Below are 17538 nucleotides of genomic sequence, written 5' to 3'. Positions count from 1 at the left end.
ACTTAAATAGGAAGGAAAACATTTGAAAGGCCTATTTGGCCCAGCTCAAAATGAAATCCTAAATGAATGATTCGGAGTGTAGGAACTGTCATATCGGATCAGGCCAGTGGTTGTTTTTAGCCCCTGTCTCTCTCTGATAATGACCAGTACCAGATGCTTAAGATGAAGAGGTTTGTCTACACTGGCGCAGCTCTGCTACTGTAGCACTTAGTGAAGATGCTCCCTATGCCAATGGGAGAGCTTCTCCTGTTTGTGTAGGTATTCCACCTCCACAAGAGGTGGTAGCTATGTCAATGGGAGAAGCTCTCCTGCTGACACAGCGCTGTCCACTCTGGGAGTTAGGTTGATATAACTGTTGGTTAGAGGTGTGGATTTTCCACCCCCCTTGAGCAACGTAGTTATACTGACATAAATTGGTAGTGTAGACCAAGCCGATCAGTTAGTGTTTGGCTTATGCCCAGAAGCATGAAGACCAGTATCCATTCTGATGTGCTTTATCTTATCGAGTATAACTGTGATTGTTCCCATTCTCCATATAAATGACCAATACGGTTTTTCCTTTTATTCCTACTAGGCACCTAGCCCAATGATTATGGCAATGGACTCCATTGTTCATCCAGTTTTAAATGTTTTGCTTTACAGTTTAGCTAAAGGACCCCTGAATGTTTTTGTGTTAGGACTAAGGTTAAATAAAGATTGGTTATCTTCTCTTCCCATTCATTATTTTTCATACATCTATCATATTCCTTTTTATTAATTTCCTTTCAACACTAAACAATTCTAATAATTTCAGTCTCTCTTCAATGAGAAGTCACCCCATCTCTCTAAGAATGTTTATCACCCAGCTCAGATCCCGTTCTATTGTGCTACAGCAGTGTTTCTCAAACTGGGGCCACCGCTTGTGTAGGGAAAGCCCCTGGTGGGCTGGGCCGGTTTGTTTACCAATGCCCCGTCCGCAGGTCTGGCCGATCGCGGCTCCCACTGGCCACGGTTCGCTGCTCCAGGCCAATGGGAGCTGCTGGAAGTGGCAGCCAGTACATCCCTCGGCCTGCTGTTGTGAAAGAGACAAGCTTTCAAGCTACACAGAGCACTTATCTGTTTCAGCAAAGGAAGTTGGGCCAATAAAAGATATTACCTCACCCACCTTGTCTCTCTAATATCCGGGGACCATCATGGGTACAACAACACTACAAACAAGTACATTTGGTCAGCCAGTTTTCTTTTAACCATCCCTTTGCTGCTACACTGAAACAAATCTAGTTCAGAACGGGTATCCAATATTCCTTTACAGAACAATCCTGATCTGCCCTACTATATAAGTGTCTATCTTTCATTACTGTTCGAAGCATTTTACTTGGTTCTGAAGTAAATCTCACTGTTCCATAATTTCCAGATCCAGCTGATCAGTTTTTAAAGACAAGTACAACATTTGCTGCACTCCAATCGTCCAGTCCAGCAGTTGATTTTAATGAGATTGAAGATTTCTTGTTAGCAGCTCAGCCACATTATTAAGTTCCTTCAGAACTCTTGATGGAAAACTATTGGTTCTGGTGACTTGTTGCTATTTAATTTTTCAGTTTGTTCCAGCAACTTCTCCTTTGTTTGAGAGAAGAATGGAGAAGGAGTGGGGGGAGCTGTAGTGTGAATGGACCTGTTCTGACTGTGCTGCAAAATTTGGTCCTGGAAAAGAGAGATATTTTTTTTGGATTTATAACTACACTTTGATGTGTGGTTCAGAATAAGCATTGAATCTGAGTTAGACAGAGATCACCTAAGGATTAGTAAGGAAAACGACACTCCATCTGCAGAAGATCTGAGGAGATTGGCATATCTGTCAAACCCGATTACAAGTGTGGATGCCCAGGATAAATGATCTATGGATCAGTTTACTTCTGTTCAACTGGATGTGGACATGCAAATTAAAATCAGTGAATGGAAACCAAGGACACTTCTGAGGCTGTGAAATTTGCTACAGAACTGGAATCTTTCTATTCCGCAGCACATCAGAAAAAGAAGCAGCTCATCGTAAGTACTGAATCTTGTTTCTCATGTTTATGTGAAAAGGGATTCTGAATGGATGCATGAAATGTCGGAGGGGATTGAAAATTATTATATTCAGTTTTTACAAAACAGAACATGAAAATAACTATAGTACAGTTCTGCTCTATTAATTATGTGTAAAAATGGCCCCTTCTCTCTGCACAGATCTGCTTCCTGTATTCAACATGTTTGCTTACTTTTGTGACAAAAATAACTTTTAATACTTTTTATGCTAGTTAGCACTACAGAGTTTATACAGCTAAGAGAGCATGAGCTGGATGTATTCCTTCTGATGTAATAGCAAAAAAATTACATTCCAATTACATGGTCAATCAGTCACACTTGTGTAACTCCAATGAAGGCAACTGTGTTGCACTGAGGGTATAATTTGGGGACAGTGGGATTGTACAGCTTAATCAAGGACAGAATTTGGTGTGACTAACCTTTATTACTGGTGCAAAAAGGAAAAACCCAACTTGATTCTCAGGTTATATCTACATTTTGAGCTGGAGGTGTAAATTCCAGCATGAGGAGACATACCTAATCAAGCTAGCATGCTAAAAATAGAATGTAGCTGTGGCAATGCGAGTGGTGTGAGGGGCTAGCTGCTCCAAGCAGTTACCTGTCCAAGATGCTAAGTACACACTAGGGGCAGGCAGTCCCTTCTGCTATTCGCACCACTGTGGCTACATTCTATTTTTTAGCACACTCGCTTGATTAAAGCTAGCATGTGTATGTCTCCTCAAGCTGGAATTTATATTTACAGCTCAAAGGGTAGACATACCCATAGATCCCAGAGTGAGTTTGGAGGACTGGCAGTAGAAGCTGCCTGCATTTTTTAAAATTATTATTTATTTGTATTGCTGCAGCAGCCAGAGGCCTTAATTAACCTGAGTTTAGGAACAGCCCTGAGCAAGAGGTGACGTGTAAGATTAACCAAAACAGAAATAAACCTGGAAGGCATTGTGACTCAGAGATCCCCCCATCCTTATTCTTGCAGGGGGTAGTAATTTTTCAGACAGACTATAATAGCAATCAATTTCTCCCTCCTCATGCCACACCAGCTCAACTACTGTGGCCAGTGAGCAGAGGTAGTAGAGCCAAGACTGTGCCCATTTCCTGTCCCTCCTTGCCATCTGGCTCCAGCGAGGGAGAATGTAGGTGGACAACCCATTTGCTTCAATGTGCCAGGACCCAAGGTCCAGCTAGCCAGCATAAGTGTATAAGTTTCTCTTACTTTTCTTAATCCCTTTCACTTGCTTGCCTGGGCACATAGTCTAAGTAAGACTCTAGTCCTAAGGGTTTAAAAAACATTAGGTGTGAGTGGGAGGAGGATGATCAAAGGAAAACTACTAAATTTATGCAGTTACATGAGTAGCTAGTGCACACCACAATTTCTGATTCAAAAAGAAAGTTGTTACTTCCCATTTGATATGGAGATGATGTAGAAGCTATATACACAGGATCCCTACATGTCATTTTTTATAGTCACTCTTTTGAGCACAAACGGATTGGGCTGCAGTCAAACATGCCAAAAGGTATGGGCTGTGCTGTGTTAATCAACAAATCTTTGATTTTGCCATAAAAATGGTTTCAAACACACTCTCTGGGGCGGGGAATGTCTTTTTTTTTTTTTTTTTTTTTTTTTTGCTCTATATATGTACATGGCCTAGCACACTAGGTCCTGATACCTGGTCCATGACTAGTGCTCCTAGGTGCTATGGCAATACAAATGATAAATAATAACGACAACTCCTGATTTGGGGCTCTAGGTACTACCACAATACAAATATTAAACAACACCACTGCCACCACCATGACACTCATTAACAGCAACAAACTATCAGATTAATCAACATTTTAAACATTCTGAGGCACAGAGAGTACAGTACCTTCTGATGCTTTCCCTAGAACTTCCCCAATACAAGAGTAGGCCTTACATCATTGATTGTTTACAATTCTAGGGTTCATCCAATTCTGAAGCTGGGCAAATTATTTTAAGAAATATTTAATGAATAATTTAACAAAATATGGACAGGTTTCCACTATTGGATTGCTAAATCAATCTACTTTACATTGTTCAGGAGTGTGAAAAAGACTCCCTTCTCCCGAGCGACGCAAGTTACAGCGGTGCTATGTCAGCAGACAGTGTCCTGCTGACATAGCTTCCGCCTCTCATGGAGGTGGAGTAATTATGCCGACCGGACAGCACTCTCCTGTCAGCATAGAGCATCTCCACCACACACGCTACAATAGACCTGTAGACCTGCCCTGTCATTGTCTGGCTAAATTATTCAACAAATATTATCAAATAGTGCTGTTCATCAAGGTAGTGATTTATATTAGTCATGAATCAAGAATATCGGAACAATACATCAAATATTTGTAACTGCATGCCAGTATATTTATTCTGGTTATAAATTTGGTTCTTCATTAGCAATGTTTTGAATATTTTGTATGGTGTTTTCAAAATCAAGTAATTCTTAAATCATAGTGTCTTCTGACCAGTTCTACTGCCTCACTTTAAAAGAGATTGACATTCTGATGAGACAAGGTGGGTGAGGTAATATATTTTATTGGACCAACTTCTGTTGGTAAGAGAGATAAGCTTTCAAGCTTACACAGAGCTCTTCTGCAGATCTGGGAAACTTATTCAGACCTGGTCTACATTACATGGTTATGTTGATGTAAGTTGCCTTGCGTCGACCTAGCTGTGAAACTGTTTTCACTTAAATTTGGCTTCCGCTGACGTAAGAGCCTCTCTATGCTGATTTAGTGACACCACCTCCCCAGTGTAGAGAAATGGTAGATGTAATTAGGTCGACACACTATCTGTGTAGACACTGCATTGCTTACCTAGACTGTTACTGGCTTTCAGAAGCCATCCCACAATGTCCACACTGACAATATAATCAATACAAGTGCTCCTAGTGAGGACACACACCGCTGACACAAAGAGCAAATTGTGCACACACAAAAGCAATTTAATAACTTGTGGTGGCTTATGCTGATGTAAGTTAGGTCAACATAATTTTGTAGTGTAGACATGGTCTCAGAAAGTCACAGCTAATTACAAGATGGAGGAGACTGTTTAGCATAAGTAGTTAACACATATTTCAAGGGACCATTCAAGGTGAAGTGGCCCATTAAAACCCCTCCAGTCACAAGGATGAAAGGAAGTCGGGGGAAGCAGCTGGGTGGGTTGTTTTTAGTGTCTAGCAAAGTTATGAATTTAAGCTCGTCTTTTCAAACTGTTGTGCAGGATTCCTTTGAGGATGAGGACTGACATGTCAGAGATAGAAGTGATCACTATGTAGTGTTTTTGTATTTTATCTTTTCCTGTGTGAATTTATTAGAGAGGATAGTGATTGTATGGTTTCACCTACATAGTTGCTATTGGGGCATTTAGTGCACTGGGCAAGGTACACCACCTGTTGTGATAGGTATGTGTAGGACCCATGGATCTTGAAAGGTATATGGCAGGGGGTCCATTGTAGCAGTGGAGATATGTCTGCAGGTTTTGCATCTGTTGTTCTGGAAGGTTCTGGTACCACTTTGAGTTGGTGTGTCCTGCTCTGTGGGGAGCTTGCTTCTGATGATGAGCTTGGAGAGGTTGGGGGCTATTAGAAGGCCAGAAAAGGGGGTTCAGGAAAGATTTCTTTCAGGATGGGGTCCCCATTGAGTATGGGTTGTAGCTGTTTGATGATGTTGAGTCTGAACTTTTGATGAGCTTAAACTTAACCCAGACTTGATGTCTCTGTCTGAACTTTTAATCAAAGCTCTGACCTGCGAACTACTCATGACACCCTCTTCCCCTTAAGTAGCTATCTCCCCTTTTGTCTTTTTGAATCTACATTTTAACCTGTTTTATCCTGTAGAATCTTGATTGATTATGCATGACCATTATGATCTGTTAATCACTTTGTTTACTTCTGTGTATAAATATTGATGCTCACCCCTAATAAACTTGCCACATTACTCTGAAGCCTTTTAAGCTAAGGATAGTGTGAGCCCGTTGATCAACGAATTGGTGTCTGGTCTCTGACAGATTGTGAGCCCATACCAACTCCGCACGAACTCGGGTGCTGGAGAGGTGAGTAAGGACTTGCTTTTTACCTAACAATTTGGGGGCTCGTCCGGGATTTCCTTCTGGTGCGGTGCCTCTGTCCAGTGGTCAGACCACTCATATACGAATTGGCAGGCGCCACGGGAGATTTCTCCCAGCCAATTCAATATTGAGGGGTCGTGTACTGGACAGCAGGATAAACGCCAGTTGGAGGGCTCCTGTCAGACACCATGGGTCAAGGGACTAGCGTGCCTCTTGAGAGTCCGTTGGGGATTGTAAATAAGTTATGGAACGAAGGGAAACTCCCAGTACAGACAGGAATGTCTAGGAGGAAGTTGTACACACTGTGTGTAAGGAATTGGACTGGGTATACCGCGGTATTGGCCGACCCGGAGATGAGGTGGCCTTCGTATGGCTCTTTCGAACAGGCTGCCTTAAGAGGAGTAAGGAGCCAGATCGAAAAAGACCATCCGGGACAGTTATGTTACTGGTTTTGTTGGGACACAGCAGCAGAGCTGTGGAAATCTTTAAAAATTATGGCAGTCAGGTACTCTCCCGAGAGTGAACCCCCTCCATGTTATTTCAATGAAGGGTGTAAACCACGGCGTGTTTTGACTCGTCAGTTGGTCCCCACTGCACCTGCCCCTATTCCTCCGCAGGGGGACTCTCTCCAGAGTGCAGAGGGGAATCTGCAGGACTCCAGATCGGAATCTCTGCAGAGGGATAAGGGGGAAATGGAAGGGCACACCTCGGGAGGAGTAATTACTAGGCAAAAGATCAAGCAGATGCAGCAGGTTGCATATCCCTCCCCTGAGGATAGCCCAGAGGCTGCCTCCGCCAAACCTTTTGTGAGTGATAAAGGTGTAAGAGAAATGCCTTTACAGGTGCACGACCAACCTTTTGTGGACAATAATGGCCAGTTACAACATACTAATATTGTGGAATATAAAGGATGGCTAGAATGGGACTTGAAAGAGTGGGGACGGTTGTCAGGGTCCTTTGGGGAAAATCCCCGAAAGATCACAGAACTTTTAGAAAGATTGTTTTCAAGTCATAATCCTACTTATACGGATGTAGATCAGTTGTTAAGTAGAGTTTTGACCGGAGAGGAACGTAGTAGATTGTGGATGGCAGAAAGGACATGGGGGGATAGCGATGCGGTTAATACTACTTGGATGGATAGGCGGGATCAAGCCGCTGGCTGGAATCCCCTAGACTGGAATCAGCCAAGGCTGACTCAGCTGCGAACAGATCGAGAGCGATTGTTAGAGAGACTCAAAGAAATGGCTCGCCGCTCGCCTAATCAGGCTAAGTTCATGCAGATTCGGCAGGAATCTGATGAGCCACCCAGAAAGTTCTGGTCGAGGCTATTGGAGGGGACCCGAATGTTCACTCAGATGGATCCTGAGAGAGAAGCAGACCACCCTACTCTTATTTCATTTTTTGTGAATCAGTCAGTGCCCCCTGTAAGGGATTATTTCTTAAAGTTTCGCCCTGGTTGGGGAGGTGAGTCAGTCACTTCAGTGTTGGACGTAGCTGATTTTGCATGGGAGAAAGAAAGGGAAAGTAGTAAAAAGAAAGAGAAAAAGGAAGAATATAAGTTGATGGCTTTAGCTTTTCGCGGCGGTGTTCGAGGCAGAGGCCGTGGCCGTGGCAGGGGATTTCAGGGTGCTCGGGGAAGAGGGTCCTGGCAACCCCAGCCACCAGGAAATTGTTTTCAGTGCGGACAGCCCGGTCACTTTAAACGTGAATGCCCCTGGGGACGCCCAGAGGGTCCGGTCGCATCCGCAGATACTTACACCAGGGACGAATACACCCCTGCACCACCAGCTCAGCCCGTTCCCCAGGCCTGGATCAACTACGGGCAACAGCAGCAGCTGCAGCAAACTCAGCCTCCTCAATGACGGTACCCCGGGGGCGAAGGCAAACAATGTGATGGTCTTATTTCCTTAATGTCTTTAGCCGGCTCCTTCCTCACTTTCTCCCCTCCCAGCAAAGAGCCTCGTCTAACCCTTTCAGTCCAAGGACTGCCTGTCTCCTTCCTCATTGATACTGGAGCTACTTTCTCTCTTTTAAATCATGCCCCCTCTCCCTGGCTATCCTCTGAGGTTAAAACTGCAACTGGGGTGGAGGGCAACCCACAGTCTCTGGGACTCACTTTGCCTCTAAATGTTATTTATGCTGATAAATGTTTTTCTCACCGTTTTCTTTTTTCCCCAGCTTGTCCGATCCCTTTGATGGGCCGGGATTTACTCTGTAAGCTTGAGGCTACTTTAACCTGCACTCCTGAAGGGGTAGGATTGTTGATGACAGTGTTAGGAGATTCGGCCCCAACTCAGGGTAATTGGGAAACCCCCCCCTCTCTCTCCCCTGACCTCACTGACTTGCCTTTAACCCTCTGGGGAATTTCTGACACTGATGTTGGCCTGCTCCTTTCGGCAGAGCCAGTAAGGATTCAAGTGAAGCCCTCCTTAACCCCCCCGTCAGTCCCTCAATACCCCCTGTCGCTGGAAGCCCGGGAGGGCATCCGCCCCATTATCGAGGGATTCATTGCACAAAAGCTAGTCCGCCCTCAGCGCACTCCCTGTAACACCCCTATACTGCCTGTCAAAAAGCCTCCTAAAAAGGATGGAGACCCTATTCGTTGGCGCTTTGTACAGGATCTACGGGTTGTTAATCAGTATGTGGTCCCTCTTCATGCAGTAGTTCCTGATCCAGCTACTATCATCAGCCAAATCCCCTGGGATGCTGAGTGGTTCACTGTTATTGACTTAAAATCAGCCTTTTTCAGCATTCCTGTGCACCCAGACTCTCAGTATCTCTTTGGTTTCACCTGGGAGGGACAAAGTTATGTCTGGCAACGACTTCCTCAAGGCTACAGAGACAGCCCCACGATTTTCAGCCAATGCCTCCGCCACGACTTGGAAGGCTTCACCAGTCCGCAGGGATCCACGTTAGTCCTATACGTAGATGACATCCTATTAGGTAACCGCGAAGAAGCTGCCCTCCGCATCGATGGTAAGGCACTTTTATTATACCTACACACCAGAGGCCACAAGGTAGACCCTAACAAGATTCAGTGGGTCTCACAGAAGGTCCGATATCTGGGCTTCCTATTAACCCCAGAGGGGAGACAAATGGACCCAGTCCGCATAAAAACTATCCAAAACTGCCCTCTGCCAAACACCAAGAAACAACTTCGAGGTTTCTTAGGATTAATTGGCTTCTGTCGCCCCTGGTTGCCGTCCTGCGGGGAGTTAAGCAAACCGCTCCACCGACTCACTGCTAACCTTGCTCCTGACCCTTTGCAGTGGTCCCCGGACACGATCCAAGCCTTTCAGTTACTCAAGGACAGTGTGGCCTCCTCCATGTCTCTCTGCCCCCCCAATTACAGCAAACCCTTTCACCTTTTTGTCCACGAGAGGGGCGGAATTGCTAGTGGCGTCCTTACCCAGCTGAGCGGGCCCCACCATTTCCCGCTTGCTTTTTACTCTCAGCAGATCGACCCTGTCGCTCAGGGAACCCCATCCTGCACCCGGACTCTGGCAGCAGCTGCCCTGCTGATCACAAAGGCAAAGAGCCTGACCCTGGGTCATTTTACCACGGTTTGGACCTCTCATGCCTTGTCAGCCCTTCTGCGTAGGGGCACAACCCAAGTCTTTTCGGCCCATCGTCAGCAACAGCTAGAGGCCGAACTCTTAGAAGACACTAACCTAATTTTTGAAAGGTGTGGGCCCCTTAATCCAGCTACCTTGCTTCCTGACCTGCCAGTCCTCCAGGATCAGCACGACTGTGTGGAAGTAGTTTATAGCATCTTACAGATAAGGGACAACCTGTTTGACGTGCCACTGGACAACCCTGATTGCATCCTCTTCTCGGACGGAAGCTCCTTCTATGTTGATGGCAAGCGTTTCACCGGTTATGCAGTCACCTCTGAATGGGACATTCAAGAGGCCGCCTCACTGCCAGGCAACTGGGGAGCCCAAGCCGCCGAACTCTATGCCCTGGCCCGAGCTTGCCAGTTGGCCGCTGGTAAGACCGTTACCATTTTTACTGATAGCAAGTATGCTTTTGGAGTTGTGCATTGTCACATCCACCTCTGGAAGTTTCGAGGTTTCCAGACAGCTGCCGGAAAACCCATTCAGCACCTCCCCCTCATCCACAAGCTTTTGGACGCCCTCCAAGAACCCTCGGTCCTGGCTGTAGTTCACTGCCGGGCCCATACTAAAGATGATAGCCCCGTCACCCGTGGGAATGCCTTGGCTGACGCCTCCGCCAAGACGGCTGCCGTCTTACCCTTAGCCATGCCCACGTTGGCTATTGCAGCCTCCTCCTTTACTCCACCGCACCCCGTACCAGTACCCGCTGCTGAACTAAAGTCGTGGGAGAGCCTCGGAGCCACTCTGGTCAAAGGGACCTGGCTTATGCCGGATGGCCGAGCCTGCCTCCCTCGCTCCACATACCCCGTGGCAGTTCGCTGGCACCATGATAAGGGGGGTCACTACGGCACGCACGCCCTTGTGGACACCATCGCTCGCTTTTGGTATGCTCCAGGCATTCAACCCTACTGCCTGTCAATAGTGAAAGCATGCAGCACATGTCAGCGTAATGGACCTGCTCCGCCTCTTAACAAAATTAAGGGTGGAAGACCTCCGCCTGCTGCTCCATTTCAACATCTTCAAATTGACTTTGCAGATATGCCAAAGGCTTTTGGGAAAAAGTACCTCCTTGTTTTGGTTTGCCCTCTGACTTCCTGGGTCGAAGCTTTTCCTACTGCTAATTGTACTGCCGCCACAGTGGCGAAGATTCTCCTTAGAGACATTGTACCCCGTTTTGGCATCCCTCTCGTGCTTGACTCAGATCGCGGACCTCACTTTACTGGTCATGTCCTTGGCCGTTTAGAACAAGGACTGGGCATTTCACACTCCTTTCATACACCCTACCACCCCCAGTCTAGCGGGAAAGTTGAGCGTATGAATAGGGAGCTTAAGTTTACATTGGCTAAATACTGTCAGGAAACAGGGTTAAAGTGGCCTCAGGTACTTCCCTTGGTCCTGTTTCACCTTCGTACTCGCCCAACCCGTGTATTGGGATTATCCCCCTTTGAACTGCTCTATGGACACCCCCCTTTCAAAGGCGGGGCGCTACCACGTGCTGATGTTTCACTATTGGGAGGGGATCATATGACCGCGTGCCAGTTTCTCTCCCTACAGGCTCGCCTCCGTACCCTTTGGAAAGCCTCGCAGTTTTCCCAGACCGTGCCGCTGGAAGAACAGATCCACCCGTTCCAACCAGGGGACTTCGTCTGGGCCAAAAAGTTCGTTCGTGGCGACACCCTCCAGCCGAGGTTTACTGGACCCCACCAGGTTCTTTTAACAACCCAGACTGCAGTGTTCCTGGAAGGACGCAAATCCTGGATCCACCACTCCCACGTCAAGCCAGCCGTAGTGGACCACAGTGACGGACCAGCAGCTCTTGCCACCACTGAGGACACTGCCTCCGACCAGTGGACCAGCTTACCTCTTTCAGACATCAGACTTAAATTGACTCGGCAAAAATGAGAGGACCTTTTATTCTGACAACTGTATGTTTTTTATTATGCCTTTTTAGTTTATTTTCTGCTTATGAAGATAATGCTTTTATTAGATATTCCCAGGAGGTTAAAACTCGTATTTTAGGAAATAGAAGTAATTGCTGGGTATGTACTCAATTTCCAGTAAATGCAGAACAGGGACTCCCCTTCACACCCATTCCCCTGACCACTGCTAATATGACTTGGATGCCACCGGCTAGAGAAAAAAATCCAGTCCAACACAATCTTACATGGGACAAAACAGGAGTGCCAATTAACAGATATCTCAGGGTAACCAATCAGACAGGATCACTGTGTTTTGTTAAAGAAAAGGGGTCAACTTTTGTGGGAACAAGTAAATGCAACATGTATTTTAATGGTACCGCCTTTAGTAAAAATCTTGGCTTCAAGCCTTGCGCATCCCACTTATCCCATATGTGGATCCCTCACCCCGATCCAACTTTTTCATGGGTGGGCAAGCCTTCAGAGTCAGCTTTTAAGAAGCCCTGCTCAGATCACGAGGGTGTCCAACTAATTGCTAAGGGATATACGATTGCCTTCTACAACTGCTCAAGCAGTACTACACTGCCCTTTGAAAACACCACTACCAAACTGTGCCTCTGCAGTTCGCACAACGACCCCTCTGCGTTACCAGGGGAACAATGGTCCAACGGGTGGTGGGTTACCTCCTACTTTGAGCAATGGAATACCCGAAACGCATTGTATGGAACATACTGGGTGTGCGGGCCCAAAGCTTATTACTTTCTCTCCCCTGATTGGGCAGGGTCATGTTATTTAGCGTGGCTAACACCGCCTTCTCGCATCTCCCTCACTCCCCCTCATTTTCCCCACGTTCGTAACATCCGTGAAACCTTCAGAGATATTAATATCCGTGATGGTTTGTCGTGGCAGCGGTGGGCTGGTCTCATTAGCTTGAGGGGTGGTGTCATCCGTCTACAGGGACTACTAGAATCTTTAACCAATGAAACTGCGACCCTATTTGAGAATCAGGCCGGGGAAATGTCCCAGCTGCGCCAGTTAGCTTTGCAAAACCGAATGGCTTTAGACATAATGTTAGCAGCCCAGGGAGGAACTTGCGCCCTCATAAATGAAGAATGCTGTGTTTTTGTAAATGACACCTACTCTGACACTTTTCAACGTACCAAACATCTAAGGGAAATGGCTAAGAACTACTCCTCTGGCCAGCCACCTTATGATTGGTGGGGAGCCTTATGGAATTGGCTGCCTGGATTTGGGTGGGTTAAAAAACTCTTGGTGGGTATTGTTGGGGCCATAGTAATCCTTATAATACTGTGTTGCTGTATTCAGTGTGTCCCCTCCCTCATAGACTCATGTGGGTCAGTTTATTCTTTTCCTACTTCAGCCAAGGGCCTTACTCTCTTCGAGTTGGCCCAGGCTGAAATTGCCAAGCGGCCCTTGGCTCCTTAAAATGGGGTGTAGCTTTTGGTAAATAGTTATCCCAAAGCTACAAATGGAGGAATGTTGAGTCTGAACTTTTGATGAGCTTAAACTTAACCCAGACTTGATGTCTCTGTCTGAACTTTTAATCAAAGCTCTGACCTGCGAACTACTCATGACACCCTCTTCCCCTTAAGTAGCTATCTCCCCTTTTGTCTTTTTGAATCTACATTTTAACCTGTTTTATCCTGTAGAATCTTGATTGATTATGCATGACCATTATGATCTGTTAATCACTTTGTTTACTTCTGTGTATAAATATTGATGCTCACCCCTAATAAACTTGCCACATTACTCTGAAGCCTTTTAAGCTAAGGATAGTGTGAGCCCGTTGATCAACGAATTGGTGTCTGGTCTCTGACAGATTGTGAGCCCATACCAACTCCGCACGAACTCGGGTGCTGGAGAGGTGAGTAAGGACTTGCTTTTTACCTAACAATGATATCCATTATGGGTTCCAGTGTTGGGTGATAGGTGACAACTAGGGACATGGGGTGAGAAGGGGTTTTATCCAGAGATAACCTGCTTCAATATAGAAATAAAACACCCTCCAACCACACACTTCTAGTTAACATACATGTTAAGTTTATAAGAATGTGTTCAAATGTTTGGACTTCATAGCTTGTGCATTGCATTAGACTTATTATATCTGTATCCCATGTTATAAGGTAATATTTAAGGGCATGTCTTCACTAGCAATGTTAAAGCGCTGCCGCAATGTTAAACCACCACACTTGCAATGTTAAACCACCTTAGGGTGACCAGATGTCCCGATTTTATCGGGACTGTCCTGATATTTCCTTGTTTGTCCCGCGTCCCGACCGATGTGCGGTCGGGACACTGGACAAACAAGAAAATGCTCCAGAGCCCGGAAGTGCTCACGCCCCCCCCCGCCCCGACTCTGCCCCCTCCTCCCCCCATTGGCTCCCTCCCCGAATCCCCGCCTCTTCACCAGGCTCACCATTCCTCCTCCCTCCACAAGCGCTGGAGGGAGGCCCGGGAGACGCAGGGGAAGCGCGGGGCCAGGGTGAGTGAGAGTCTGGCCTGGCCCCGAGCAGGCAGGACTCAGTCGGGCGGTAGGGAGAGTAGGGGGGCGGCCCGCGGGGCCAGGCGGCGGCTGTTCTCCCCCCTTGGGCAGCGGGACTCGGGAGCAGCCGCTGCTGCAGCTCCCACTGCCGCGGGGGGAGGAAGCGGCCGATGGCCAAGCTCGGCGGCTGCGGCTCTGGTGCCCTGGCCCGAACCCCCCGAGCCTGGGCCTGCTGTGGGGACCCAGCAGCGCGCACGCTGCACCCAGCCCCTGGCCTGGCCAGTCGCGTCTGGGCTGCTGCCCAGCTGGTGCAATCCCGCGGTGGCCCCGGGGCGGAGGCATCGGCAGCCCAGGCCTGTTCGTTCCTCTGCGGGACCCGAGCGGGACGGGGGGGCTGGGGCCTGCTGCCCCCACTCCGGGGCCGCCACAGCAGCCCAGACGCGACTGGCCAGGCCAGGGGCTGGGCGCAGCGCACGCTGCTGGGTCCCCACAACAGGCCCGGGCTCGGGGGGTTCGGGCCAGGGCGCCAGAGCCGCAGCCACCGAGCTTGGCCATCGGCCTCTTCCTCCCCCCGCGGCAGTGGGAGCTGCAGCAGCGGCTGCTCCCGAGTCCCGCTGCCAAGGGGGGGGAGAACAGCCGCTGCCTGGCCCCGCGGGCCGCCCCCCTACTCTCCCTACCACCCGACTGAGTCCTGCCTGCTCGGGGCCAGGCCGGACTCTCACTCACCCTGGCCCTGCGCTTCCCCTGTGTCTCCTGGGCCTCCCTCCAGCGCTTGTGGAGGAAGGGTGTTTTTTTGCGCCCCCCCCACCCCCCGCATCCCGATATTTGACTTGGGTGATCTGGTCACCCTAAATCACCTCCAATAGCTAGGGGAATAGCTACCAGCACTGGTGCACTGTCTACACTGGCACTTTACAGCACTGAAACTTGCAGCATTCAGGGGAGTGTTTTTTCACACCCCTGAGTGAGAAAGTTGCAGTGCTGTAAAGTGCCAGTGTAGATAAGCCCTAAGTGTTGCTTTGTAATGATAAAATTGTTTGCTGTGAAACTGAAAACCCCCAGAGTCAGGACAGAAGCATTACCAAGTGTGAGATACTGGTTTACCACAAGAGATGTCATCTCCTGCCCATCAAAAGAATGCCTATAGACACCAGGCGAACCATTATGGAACATCAATGGACAAAAGTCTCTGTTGATTGCTCCCCCCCACACCCACACCGATGAAGAGGGGATGTGAACATAACCATCCCATCACAGTTTGAACTCTGAAGGAAGGAAATAAAACTCCCTGACCAGAAGGAACTATATCACTATGCTACTTGGAATTTGGAAAGGGCAATAGTTCTAAGGTTAAGCAAGGATCCCTAAGCTGCTCAGCTTTGGTTAGCCCTGAAGGACATATAAAGCTTGCACATGACAGCGGCTTCTATTGCTATTTGGAACCTAAGACTGTCACTCATTTGTTTGTGTATGTTTACCTGTTTTATCCTTGTAAATAACTCTATTTCTTTTTCCTAGTTAATAAACCTTTAGTTAGTTTATTAAAGGATTGACTTCAAGCATTATCTTTGGTGTAAGAACTAGGGTGTACTTGACCTGGGGTAAGTGACTGATCCTTTGGGACTGGAAGTAACCTGAATTTTGTTGTGATTTTTGGTGCAAGGTACCATCTATCATAAAGGCAGGTTTTCTTGGGTGGCAAGATAGCCAGAGTGGCCAAGGTAGACTGTCTTTGACTCCATCTTAAGGCTATTATAGTGCTTGATTCTTGGTTGGTGAAATCTAATTATAAAACACACAACCAGTTTAGGGTTTATGCCCTGATTTGTAACAGTCTGCCTGGAGGTTGGCACCCATGTTCATGAGCCACTCCAGACAGCTTGATAGTAGTCACTGCAAATTATGGCAACAAGATGAAATACTCAAAATTGCCTTACAGTCTGGGTCATTTCAAATGCATTAGTACTCCATGCCCTAGATGAACTGATACTTCAGAGATAATTACAGCCCCTAATAGGTTGAGTCCAGGTTGATGACATCTTTCATATGTTCTGAATGTTATTTTATTATATTGTCTCAGTCTTCACTGGCATTATGAATGTTGTACAGCTGCTCTAACAAGTCTTTTAAAAAGTAAATCAAAACAAAATTTTGAATACACACACACACAGAAAAACTGAAAACCTAAGTAACCCAAACTTTTAAATGATTTCGTTATATAATGACAACTGATGTTTAGGTTTTATTAATAGTATTTGCTGAGGCTAATTACTAACATACTACAATATGCACAATAAGGTCTATGGGTGAATAAAAAATTAGTAGAAATATTGTCAACAAAATCAACATTTATCCAGTGAATTAAGCAATTAATTATATATATATACACAATTTAGCTTTTTTTAATATATATATATATATATATACACACACACACTAAAATTATTAATTATAATGTCTCAAATTGATATATAATTTGAGACATTATAATTAATATATATATATATATATATACAGACATTATATATATATATACACACATTATGTATGTATAATTTTAGTGTACACATTATATATACATAATATGTACATACACTAAAATTATACAGTATACACAATATTCAAATAGCAATTTGAGACATGATCATTAATAATTATATATACATACACTAAAATTATTAATTATCATGTCTCAAATTGCTATTTGGATCATTGTGTATACTGGCAGGCTTCTAGTATATGCATAGCATAACATGGGCTACTTTTTGGATTTTATTTAGGATCTTAAGCTTTATATTCAGGTTGTGAGAGATGAGAAAGTAGAAGATTCACTACTCACACATTCACTTTTAAATAGACTAATAAACTAGACAATAGATGACCAAACACCAAAACACAAGTTTAGAAGAGGATCCCAATCATATAGACAGCAGGTATAAAGTACATACTTGCATGTTTTGATTTTCAAATATTTGATAAAAGAAATTCCTATTTCTTACCTACATTTCCAGTCATTAGGTATGAATTCTGAAAGTCCATCATCCCCATTCCAACAATGTGTATAAAATCTTCAATCACCTGCATTAGCTCCACTGATCCTGGATAGATCTAATAAATGAAGGTCAGATACACAATAACTGCAAGACCTTCACAAACTCTGTATCATTCACATAACCAAGTACAATAAAATGAGCTGGGACATTCAACAGCTAAATTGTACTCATCATGTTTTAATGTCCAAAGTTTTAAGTTACTGCAAAACAATATGTTTTAGTCTTCAATGCATCATTTATCCCCAGGCGAGCAGACAAGATCTCTCACAATATCATTCAAAATCAGCTTTGCCCAAGAACT

The 17538-nt window shown here is 46.0% G+C and overlaps 1 protein-coding gene across 1 annotated transcript in view; it reads right to left on the bottom strand.

Moving 5' to 3' along the window:
• Positions 1-17538, bottom strand: part of ADGRB3 (adhesion G protein-coupled receptor B3) — a 624198-nt gene that overhangs the window by 281022 nt on the left and 325638 nt on the right. The window contains exon 11 of the mRNA XM_065400780.1: positions 17184-17292. Within this exon, the coding sequence (XP_065256852.1) occupies positions 17184-17292 (109 nt within the window). The remainder of the gene's footprint in view (positions 1-17183; positions 17293-17538) is intronic.

Source organism: Emys orbicularis, chromosome 3, assembly GCF_028017835.1.
Source record: "Emys orbicularis isolate rEmyOrb1 chromosome 3, rEmyOrb1.hap1, whole genome shotgun sequence".
Taxonomy (NCBI): domain Eukaryota; kingdom Metazoa; phylum Chordata; order Testudines; family Emydidae; genus Emys; species Emys orbicularis.
Note: the sequence above shows the minus strand (reverse complement) of the source record. Positions and strands in the feature narration are given on the sequence as shown.